The following is a 12,240-nucleotide window of genomic DNA, read 5'->3' as shown; positions in this document are numbered from 1 at the left end:
CATCAAATATGCCACAGGTATACGGCACACAGCGAACTACTTTTTGTTCTGAGAGCTGTGAAGTGCGGAGTAATACATAATATTTTGGATTTTACATAACAAAAAGCAGGTGGCATTAACTGGATTTTTCAAATGATATGGCATGTCAATTCCATACCTCACTAGCCAATTAAAATGCATCAGGTCCTTCTTTATTAACCATGGCATTACACATGCTTTAACTGATTTGACTGAAAGCAAACCTAGAAACATACACTATAACAGAAGACTGAAAACCGGAAAGCATCATGTGTCTTTTATTTCCCTCCTTGCTCACCTTCCATTGCTAAATACCACTATCACACACAATCTGTTTTTCCAAAATCTTTTCCGGGTTTCAGGCTCTACCAAAGAAGAAAAATTCCAAAATATGCATCTTGTATTGAAAATTAAATCTTAAAACCGTACATCTGTCACCCATTCTGGTACTGAATTTCCTACATATCAAGTACTGACAAATGTTTTAATAGCTATAATCCACAGGTATCTTTGAAAAATGAAGTTCCAAACAACCATTCTTTATGAAATGCCTTAATAAAAAGGTAGAGTGAGGCACAGTTTATAATATTGGTTATCTTTGCCAGACTATTTCTGCGACAGGTAAAAAACAGAATCTTGTCCAATATATTTTCTTCTTGCTTTGAAATACAATTCAGATTTAACTGTACCTTGAAACACTATTAAATGTGGAAATTTTGGCTAGAAGAAATTAATTTTATTCTCCTTAATAAAATTACTTCCCAATGTAAGTATGAGGTACTTTATGAAATATCTGTATGCAGAAATAAAATTAATTACAAATAATTATAAATAGCTTAATGTCAACCTTTAAATTTTCAAAGCAAGTTCAACAAATCTTAAACAAGGAATCCAGAAGTACTGCAAGTTCTCCTTTATCATGAAGTAGTTATTCCTGAAGAAAGTTTCTTTTCCTTTTTTTTTTTTTCCTATGACATATGGCAGTGAAATATTAGAACCCCAATACTTATTAACTTCTGGATTAGTGTGGAAATGAGAGTACTGCAATAATTTACAAAATATTTGTAGCTTTAAGTTCAAGCCCTTCAGACAAAAACTGGGCAGGGTTTGCTTTTGTATGTTAGCTCTGTTTTATCAGACATGTTTTTTAGTGTGTTCCTGAATTACTAACTCATCTACTTACACAAACCCCATCAGAAAACTTCTGAAAAGATTATCAGAAGCTCATGCTCCAAGTAATACTCTGGATCAGAAGAAGAAAAATACAAATGGACAGAAACTAGAAAGGATGGCACAAAAAAGAAACTAAAATTGTTTCATTACGAGCAATAAAGGTAAAGAACTTTTCTCCTGTGGATTGTAACTTTAGAATTTTATATAGAAACAAAATCAACAACCTACCTGTGTTGTTCCCTCAGCAGTTCGCTTGTTTGCCGAAGTATCTGTTGGTGGCCTGCTTGTCTGGTTTTCTGAGGGGTCAAGAAATTGTTCATTTGCAGTATCTAATCAGTACTAAATACTGCTATCCACTACACAAATTTGGAGGCAATATTCGAAGTTGTTTGGCACTAAACATTCAGTATGTGGACACATTTAATATTTTTCAGCCCTAATTTTCAATTTTAAGTATTCAAGCTTGATTACTACCATTTTTCAGAGGGAACAGAAGATACAGAAAAAACAAAATGGCACTTTCCAGCCTAGAAGCAGTACGTTTCCTTCCTTGAAAGTCTGACAGAGTATTCAAAAATATTTCATGTACAATTCCCTTGCCTATCTGAGGACAAAGAATAACTCCAACCTCTCCTCCCTCTGTATGTAAACTCACAAGATATTAAACTGAAAAAATTACAATTATTCAATATTTTTGTACAAAAAATTCACTGAACAATGGATGGTTAAACAGATTGCAAAAAACTGAGATGATTTGTGCAGGGAGACTGAGTATCTTTATAAGCTCAGCCATACATGCATATAACTGTCCAAGCCTATGTAAGATGTATTTTAACATAGGTAACTTAGAGATGGGAAAATGAAATAAAACTAGTTCTGATGTCAAACTCTGCCTGAGTTCATTTTAACATTACATTGTGCCAATGAGAAACTTGCTCTCATTCCAACTCCCTTAGGAATCTTGAGGACCTCTTCGAAAAAAAGTATCAAGGTATGTAAAATCAGAAGTGCAGAGAATCATCATGGCATGGCCAAAGATAGAGAGAAAGTATTTTAAAACAGTTAATCTAGATACTGTATTGGAACATTCAATGTGTTCAGAGACTTTATTTTAAATACAATAAATGTACTTCTTGGGAACTGGGTTAGTATTCAGTTGTGTTTTTCCCCCATTTTGTTTACTTTTAAGTGTTGTGAAAATTGTTAATGATTATACTTTCCTTTCAGTATGTCTTTGCTTAGAAAGGCAGCCAGATTATTTTAAGAGGCTGTATTAAAAATAAATACCAAGTTGTTAATGGCAGAATAGGAGTTTCTGATTTCATGCTAGGAATGATTTAAATCAAGTTCTAAATAAAACAAAGCTTACAGAGCCACACTACTGACTCCTTCTAAGGAGAGATGATTTTCAACAATGGCTGAAACACACCTGTGACAGAGATAATTTTAATCTCGACAATTTCAACAGAAAGGCAACTCAGAAAAAACATCTCAGTAAAATACACTAGCAAACAAATTTCCACAGGAGTGGAGTTTTGTGTTTCCCTTTGACAACTATCTTCCTTTCCCAGTGCCAACATTCAAGCATAACTTACCAACTCTGGGTGCTGTAACGGTGGGTGGTTCAATAGGAGCTGTACTACTAAATGCAGAGAGGGGAATCTTCATCTGTAGGGGGGCTCGACTGCTGGTAGCATTATAAAGTCCTGAAGCACCCACTGTGGGCAAAGAAGTCCTTGTGGCCTGGGCAACAGGATGTGCGGTAGAAACAGCCTGTACTGCCAACGTTGTGCCTATTGACCCAGCACTGGCTGGAGAGTTCCTTTGAATACCAGGACTGGGCACAGATGGGCTGTTATTTGGTTTAGTTGGGTTAGTTGATGCCAAAGACACTGTAGTTTTGGTAAGGCTACCAACTGTAGAAGAGCTTTGTACAGATATAAATTCAACGTTGCCTGACTGTTGGTTAGTGACCAAAGTCCCTGTGTGGCCTTGCAGGAGCTGAGGCTGGGATGACACTGCAACAGGTACATGCAAGATTACGGGCAAAGACTGCAATGAGACAGACACTGACTGAGTGCTGCCACTGGGCACTTGGTTAGTGCCTACAACTGTAGCTGTGTTAGATGTGGGAAGAACTGTTGTTGTCAAAGAGCTGGTGGAGGTCACTGGAGTCTGAGGCTTAGGATGTGCACTGACAACTGTCGGAGGAGCAGCAAGACTGGAAGCTGGCACTACACCCAAAAAAAAAAAAAAAATTAAGTATTTGAACCAAGTGGGAAGTTTCACTCTTAACACAACAAACAGAAACGATTTACGATGAAGGTGGTGAAACATTGGAACAGGTTGTCCGGAGAAGTTATGAATGCCCTATCATTGTAAGTGTTCGAAGTCAGGGCTTAGAGCAACCTGATCTAGTGAAAGATGTCCTGGCCCATGGCAGGGTGGTTGGACTAGATGATCTTTAAAGGTCCCTTCCAACCCAAACCATTCTATTATTCTATGAAAAATGTGGTATATGATTAACTTTTTGCGAAGAAAGGCTATACTCTTTTTCTGTTGTACACTCTGATATTCAATGGCCTAAAGATACAGTCAATACTGTATTTCTCTTTGAAAGAACTATATAAAAATGGCAAAAAATTAAGATATACAAAGAATTGTGACACAAACAGGCTTGAAGAAAGCTCCAAGATTTAACTGTTGAAAACACATGAAACACAGCATTTTAAACACTCGTTACAGAAATGGTAGAACAACTGGTCCTTCAGAAAACACAAGAAAAGAAAAACTAAGTCAGTTATGACTAACTTGCTTTGTATAGGTAGGACCTTATATCGAGAACGTTCTACTGAAACCAAGGATTAACGTGTCAGAGAAGATACTCGCTTTTATGCCACAAAACTTCACAATTAAATCTAAAGATCCTGAGCATAATACACTACAGAAAGCCAGTATATGCCTACTATGAGATGATTCTGTGGAAAAGATTCAGCATTCAATATTAGGCAAACTTTTTTTAAAACCAAGGTTGTGTGACTACAATGAATGTAATTAATGCTGGTTTTGATTCTACATTCCCTATAAAATTCTAATCTAGGAATTCCATTTTTCAACTTGATTCCCTTAAGAAATGGGGCTTATGACTTCCTGCAGTTCCCCACTCAACTTCTGTAGCCATTAGTTAAAGTGGAAGATAGCAGCATGATATGACCCGAGTGCCATGTGTTTCAATTCTCGGCAGCTGAGAGACTGCAAGTTTTGCTGCGCTGCCATACCCAGCAAGCAGTCTGCCGGAGCGTCTAATTTACCCACAACTTCTGGTTGGCCAAATCAACAATTTTTTCCCTTACCAGGTAAGCACACTACACAAATATAAACTGGCAATGTGGTAGGGAACTAAAAATAATGATTTTTGATGTCAGAAAAAAAACCAAAACACCCATAAAACCCAGTTTTGCTCTGTTCAGTTAGTTACGTATTTAATCGAGAGCAATAAAACTTGTAAGAAGTGTGTTTATAGTCCATAGGCAGTTTCTTACCTGCATTCACAGGGGCTTGAAAAGTTGCTGGTGTGCTCTCGCCTACATTCCTCTTTGACTCCAGCATCTGCCTCACTGTGCCAGCATTTCTATGGAATGAAGTTTCAGTTAGCATTTCTCAATGAGCTGCACCAGGTATAATTATGGACAGTACAATGATGAAAAAAACTCTTATTTCACAGCTATTCTTTTCATTGAGATTTTCTAAACCCATTTATCTTCTGCTCCCCATGCAAATTAACTTTGGATATTCCCCTACTAAAAAAAAAAAAAAAATAATGCAGAATTATTTGTACATTTTCAAGCGGTTGCACTAAGTTTGCCTTTCACCATGACAATTTTCCCTTCCTTGAAATTAAACTTCCATTTTTATCCATTATTTTTTAACTGCTGAAACAACACTCATCTCAGTTTACCTAAGAATGGATTCAATACTGTCCATTTGTGACTTCTGTGAAAGAAAATCGAATTTTACAATTGAAGAGCAATGAAGGAAAAGGAAGAGCACTTTCATTAAAAAAAGAAAATACAGTGATTATCCATTATGTTAGGTATCTCAAGTGTCCTATTGCAAATTTTAACATGGTCACAGTGATGTGGTTTGCTTACCGATATGTTGCATTGTTTGTGTTTGCAGTGTCACTTGCTGCTTTCCCTGGAGACAGAGGTGCATTTGGTGAATTCTAAAGAGAGAGAGAGTGAGAGCAAGAGAGAGAAGCCATAACAAAACCACCATAAGTCAGCTTGCAAACTTATGCTTTCATTGTATTTCATATTCATTCACTTCTGTGAGATATACACATTTTCTGAAGCCAACACTGCAGGGGAACTTGACATGTTTTACAAACCCCCAAAAAGTCTGTGATCCTACTTGCCTCACTCTCCTACATCCTCCCTTTTTATAAGTCTCTTGCCTTCAGGCTTTTATAGCATGAGAATCAAAATTTCTTCTTGAACGTTAATGGACTTTTAGCTTCTATTCCTTCGCAGTAATTAATCCAAAATATTCATTCTAGACACAGAGAAATACTATTGTTTGGATCTATTCCTTCCCTCTCCCCCTTCCACCCCCAAAATCAAGGTACTGGGATTCACTCTTATTTACTCTGTAGTATTCATATTGAAGTAAATTAGATTTACTTAAACACAGTTTAAGGTGCTTTCACACTAATAATGCCTAAAGAACCTTCTGTACAAACCAGAATTACATAACAGATGTTAAAAAGACTATTCTTTGGTATCACTGCCTTTAACCAAACAAGACAAACATACTTTGTGAACACCATTGAACAACCAGATCACATCTTTCTGCATATAAAATTTCTTTATTTTTCAACACAAGGTTTAGGCTAAGTCAGAAAAACAAATATAACAAATCTAGTTCTTACTTCCTGTCTTTTCTTCAAGTCCTCCCTGGCTGCTCCAAACCGCTTTGTCAATCTAGCAATTTTAGCCTAAATGGGAAGAAGATGAAAACAAACAAACCCATAAATATCCTCCCCAAGAACCATCAAAGAAATTATAAAAACTAAAAGATACATAATTAAAGACATCAAGTCAAAGGCTATCTTCACCTCAGGGGAAATTACTCTTCCTTGAAATACAGTACAACTATATTACTTCAGAGCAGCAGAGAGATACACACGTGTATCACAATCAAGGTATCTTACAGACAACTTGAATTATTTTCCTTCCTATTCACAATTGCACAAGCAGAATCCATCTTGCAGAGGTTCATGCAATATTCTGCATGAATGAAAGCAACTGAAAGCATTTGACTGTTTTAATGCCTTATGTACGAACCATATTGAAAAATGCACCCCTTTTTGCCTTTCACATTACCAACTCTTCCCCCATTTAGCCTACTTCTCCCTCTCACTGATACACTACATGTCACACACACCTTACTGTCAGCTTTGTTCTACTCTATTTGATGTTCGGGTGTCAGGTTCATTATCTTCTTAAGCACCATTCTTACATCTTGTCTTTTACTTCTTGTGCTTTCCTCAATATACTATTTGGTCACCATTTCTTCTGTAATTACCTCAGCATTACGAGATCCTAATTTACCCTGTCTAGGTTGCAGTTGTGATGGCTGACTTATTTTGGATGCAGTAGCTGTGCCACTTGTTCTAAGCAGGTACTTTTTTTCTCCCTCCCCCCAAGAAGAGTTAAATTCTTTTTACAAACTCCTGAAAACACTAGGTTAGCACTAGAAGAATGGAAGTTTTTAAAAAATCAGCGAGTTTCATATACCATGATTTCAGAACTTCTTACCTAAAAGGAGCTGGTCCATTTAGAAACCTCACCTCTTTCACATGTTTACAAAGCAACATTGACAGGCTACAATTATAGTCTGCCTTTAGTTACACTTATATTTCAATTTCTGTTGTCTTTTACAGTGTAGAGGTCTTTTGGAGCACCTTGCATAATAAAACCATGTAAGCTTAGATTGCAAGTATATTAACATCAACACATTCACAGCCTTATACGATGTTATTAATTTGACACTGTAGTTGATGGCTAAAGACACTAATAAACAAGTATACTGAAAATGTCTTAGCACTTAACAAAAAGTCAACATAAAATGTCTGGGGCGGCGAGGGGGAAGAGTTATGTAGTACAAACTGGTCTGGCAAACTCCATACTTTTTTTTGTGTTAAAACTAAAATGGCCTTATTGTTTGAATTTGTTATGACATAAGCTTTTAATTGTCTTGTCACTTAAAAATTCTTTGGTTTTTGTGATGTTCCTCATCTCACCACTATGTACATCATTTCTATAAAGAATGCAAGAAAGCATACTGCATTCAACACTAGCTATTTGTTTCCTTGCTAAAACATAATTATTTAGTTTCTGGAGAAATAACACGGGTAAGTATCATGTGACTTTTATTTGACTGAACATTCTACGAAGTCCAGTGCTATTGTCCTCTCCTTTCTGCACTTTTCCATTTTTAAGAAAAGTTCTGGCTTCATAGAGGCATTAGATATTTTCATACTTAACATTTATGTGAAGAGTATCTACATGGAACAGAAGAGTGGAAAAGCTCTTTACTAACAGCTAATGAATCAGTTTGCCAGAAGGAAGATTTGCTTTGGGGTTTTTTAACGATTAATTGGTTGTTTTCTTCTTTCTGAGTAGGGAAATAGAATTTTACAACTCAAAAGTAACATTAGTATTTACCGCTCCTCCCATCCCCTTCCCTTTGTGGAGTCAAAATGGCTTCCCTACTGACAAATACAGGAGACTTACTACTAGATGTTAAGGAACTTGTTTTTAAATTTGACTCTAGTATGCAGTTCAACACACAAACACTCACCTGTAGTTCCGTAAGCACAGTTTTATGCCTCTTGTTACATTCTACTTTCTCTATTCGGGTTTTCAAGTCTGCCAGAGTCTTGTCAAATACAGCACACTGTAAAGCAGTAAGTTTTTCTTCTAACAGTCTCTGGATAACCTGCGTAATTATTTAAAAACAAAACAAAACAAACAAACAAAAAAAACAAACAATGTAATCCCAGAATTTGGGAGACCATCTATAAAAATATTCTCAACTCTTAACAAGTATCCTGCTACAAACAGAACAATGACAATGGTTGTGCCCTGTCAATCAAATAAATCTGTAGTCACCAATAAGCATGTGGTTGCACAGCTAAGAAAAGTTTCTACATCTATTTTGGCAAATACAAATGGTCCCTCTTTGCCATTAATTCAATAAATTAATTTCATTGTAGTATGATAAGTGTATAAAACCTTATTACATATAAAAAGAACCTTAACAACAGAAGATATTTTCATAAACTGCTGTGTTTACACAAATTAATTTTTCCTCTTACTTTTCTGTTCTTGAGAGGGACACCGGCATTCAAAGAACAGAAACTAAAGACATTCAACAAAACTTTATTTCTGAGATGCATTTTCCCCTAGCAGAAATGCCCTGTGTTGCTTTTCTTGCAGAAGCTAAAAATGGAAAAAAGAACAGACTGATTTCCGCAACATTTACTTGTTACACTTATTGTCTAAATCTTTTCTCCCTCCTACACCTATTGCAGTGCAAAAATTCTCCTTAGGAAACAAAAATAAACAAGCAAACATGGTTGAGTTTTCTGCATCCTATGTTAACGAAGGTACACCACACATTAGCTAACTAACTAATGGAAGAAGGGCACAGTATATTTTTTTTTTCAAGACCATAGCTTTCTTTACATGCCAATGGTGCAATCAGGCAATTAACAGCTCTATAAAACTCTGCAAAATGCTATGGTGATTGCACTCTTGTTTGGAGACAGACGTTCTTTAAAGCTAGGCACACAATAAAGCGCACCACATATAAACCTTTACCACACTGAAATACCTCCTTTGCTAAGATTCTCCATCTATAGCCACATGAGACTTAAGAGTTTAAATATTGAACGCATTTCAACTATAACTCTTGCAGCACAGTTTTCAAGTGATATTTGGTCTCTTCTTAAAAGTAGGGATATATAGGACTTCATATGAATTAAGCCACCTTTGTTATTTGAATTATGTCCAATTTTCAACCACAAAAAAGAGAAAGTGTTTGAGGGGGGCAGGGAGTGCATGGGAAAGGATAGCTAATTCAAAGATGGTAAGACAAGTGACAGGTGTGTGTTTGCATCTTCATCCTGCACCTCCATTCTACCTTTTGTAATTTTTGGTCAACATCTCTTCTGGCTGTAATTTTTACTTGGAGTTCTGCTTCATAATCTTCTCCCATGTACCGACGACGTTTAGAATGAACACTGTCCATGTCCTCAGATTTGGAACGCTTTCTCCTTGACACTTCACCTGGAACAATTAGATACAACTGCTCGTGAGGAACCTTTGAAAAAAACCAGGTATCTGCAGAATACCATGATTATTATGAAGTTTCATTTGTCCCCAGTTTAAGCTTTTTCATCCCAAACCAGTAAGAATGCTTTTGGAAAAACAAGATGTTTGAAGACATCAAAGCAGAACAACAGTCCTTTTGGTCTCTGTACATTGCTGCCCTGCTTTGTGAATCACCAAACCACAGCCCTAAATGCAAAATGGCTCTAGTACCCCCATTCCCTTCTCCAGAACTTGCCTCCAGTTCTTCCTGCTCCTATCAGCACCACCCTATAACGAAACATGGCTTCTGAGAAGCAAAACAAAACCCTCTTCTGAAAAACAAATCCTCTTCTCAGGATTCCAGCCAAATAAAACTACATCTCATTCTGCCTGTGTGAGCAATGAACTTCCTTCCTACCTGCCATGAAGTTTTAACCTGTACCTCCAATCCCTGACTGAAAAAACATTCAAACCTTCTTCCTACTTCTCGCGTAAGAAGGAAAGTAAAAATCTAACAGAAGAACAGGTTCAAAACAGAGCTGTATTATAAAAGTAATTTTCATTACAGCTATGAAGCACAAAAGAACCAAAGAGATCTCATTCACTCTTCCAGCTCCTAGCACTGTATCCTCTAGAGATCCACATATAAAGCAAGCCTAGGTAAATTATCAGGAAGGCAAGCTACGCAGCATACTGTGGGTACCTAACTACCATCAAAACACCAAAGACCATAGCCCCCAACCCCTCCACCCCAAACCCGAGGATGATACAGAAAGAGAATTAGTAGTCCATCAATGAACATTCATTGGAGACTGAAACAGCATAACAAATACTTTCCACTGCCATTTTTTCTTCACTTGTATTACTTGCACTCTGTGAGTCACATTTCTAACTTCACAAATTTCTTATAGTCTGATTTTTTTTATGGTTAGAATTCTGATAGTTTCAGTCTGATGTGATTTTCTGATGGTTTCCGATTTTTTTTTTTTTGGAGTTGCACTAAAAATGCACTAATTACTAAAAATTATTAAAAGGTATTATTTTAAAATCTGCATGACAACCTAGGTTATTTTTAAAAGTTTGTGAAAGTGCTGGTCCTCAAATTTTAGGTGTTTTATAGGGCCCTATAGGGTGTTTTATAAGGCTCTTCATAAGCATTTGCAGAATGCTGAACATTTGCAAGCAATAAAAACTCATACCTTAGACATTTATAATTTTTTTTTCCAGAATGACAATAAACAGTGGAAAATGAAGAGGGGGGAAGAAAAAAAAAAAAAAAAAAAAAAAAAGAGCTACATCTCCAGCTTGCTTCCATCCACCAGAAAAACTTGTAGAAATAAAATTAAAAAAAAAAAAAAAAAAAATTTGGTTAGAACACTATTCCCACACTAGTGGAGACAAGTTTATTAGGATCTTCCATACAACTCTTCCCTACTCCCAGTCAGCCTCTTTAGAAAAAGCCTAACCACTGAATAGTGCAAGAAATAGTTTGTAGCATGCAAGAGCTACTTATATATTTAACAGAACATGTTTAATGTTCAGGTAATTTGTTCTGAAGCAGATGCTACATCCAATTTTACTGCAGCTAGATTCTCTCTGAAGAGCTTCAGGGTGCTTGCTACTAGTGGAAAGCATATCTAAAGGAGGCTGTAACTCCTAGGAACTCTAGCAGCTTCTAATGAACTGCATCAGCTGTTCTTGATCAAAGGGTGCTTTGTGCTTATGTTCCAGCTGATTCCGTATGGAGGCTCAAACACCCTTTTCAGCAGGTACTAGGGAGAGGCCTGTATTACTGCTGGGCCTAGAGCGTAGCTCCGAGAGAGCAGATAACAAACGTAGGACTTTGTACAGTGGGGTGCACAGAATGGGGGTCCCTGCACTCAGTAATGGTGGTGATGTGCCACATGGTGTGGTCTCCAGCAGCCACTGGAACAACTCTCCCAGTAATGTCAGAGCCTCCACCCAGATTGACCTATTTTGGGGGAAGATAGGGCTTTGCAAGTCTTGGGCTGCAGGGATTATCTAGGGCCTCCCATTCTCGCTGAGGCTATGGCAGAGGGAGATGAGCTTCTTGGCTACAGAAGGTGCAAACTAGTGGGAGAGCTGTGTTGCCAAGTTAAAGGAGCTATGGGAGGTGGTCAGGGGATGGCACAGCATCAGAAATGATGAGAAACAGATTGACTGGATATACTCCAAGATCCTGCAGCCTCAAGAACTGCAACCCCCAGCTGTACCAAAGGAGGTACAGTCAGAGCCTGAACTTATCCCGATGGGAAACAGAGACTCCCATGATGACAAAGGCTGGAAGCACCAGGACAGCAGCTCCCGCTCTGCCTGCAGATGTACAGGACAATGACAGATTTGGTTCAGTGCCTTCATAGCAGATATGGTGCTGGGAGTTGTGCCCAGTGAAATGGCTGAACTGGCTAAGCCTGAGCCATGCAGCAGCACGACATATTAGCAGCAAGTGACTCCCTGCCTGCAGGGGGCGGAAGCCCCTATCTGCTAGGGACAGATGACCTATGAGAAAGATAAAGGCACTGTGTGGGTGGGAATGGGGTTAGGAAAGCCAAAGCTCACCTTAAGCTGAATCAAGTGAAGGACATGAGGGGCAACAAGAAGGGCTTTTACCAGTATACCAGCAGCAAAAGGAAAACTAGGGAAAATACGT

The 12,240-nt window shown here is 37.6% G+C and overlaps 1 protein-coding gene across 7 annotated transcripts in view; it reads right to left on the bottom strand.

The window, feature by feature from the left end:
- The window catches only part of ATF7IP (activating transcription factor 7 interacting protein), a 112,391-nt gene that overhangs the window by 30,098 nt on the left and 70,053 nt on the right, over positions 1–12,240 (bottom strand). For 6 of the 7 annotated variants that reach the window (XM_075499127.1, XM_075499128.1, XM_075499108.1 and 3 more), the window contains 7 exons: positions 9,400–9,545; positions 8,056–8,193; positions 6,122–6,187; positions 5,343–5,416; positions 4,734–4,822; positions 2,787–3,425; positions 1,420–1,487 (listed from right to left, as the gene is read on the bottom strand). In XM_075499127.1, coding sequence (XP_075355242.1) covers positions 1,420–1,487; positions 2,787–3,425; positions 4,734–4,822; positions 5,343–5,416; positions 6,122–6,187; positions 8,056–8,193; positions 9,400–9,545 — 1,220 coding nt within the window. The remainder of the gene's footprint in view (positions 1–1,419; positions 1,488–2,786; positions 3,426–4,733; positions 4,823–5,342; positions 5,417–6,121; positions 6,188–8,055; positions 8,194–9,399; positions 9,546–12,240) is intronic. The other variant, XM_075499110.1, reaches the window with a different exon arrangement.

This window comes from Mycteria americana, chromosome 1 (assembly GCF_035582795.1).
Source record: "Mycteria americana isolate JAX WOST 10 ecotype Jacksonville Zoo and Gardens chromosome 1, USCA_MyAme_1.0, whole genome shotgun sequence".
In the NCBI taxonomy this organism is placed as follows: domain Eukaryota; kingdom Metazoa; phylum Chordata; class Aves; order Ciconiiformes; family Ciconiidae; genus Mycteria; species Mycteria americana.
The sequence above is the reverse complement of the archived record's forward strand: the minus strand, read 5'-3'. Positions and strand labels throughout refer to the sequence as shown.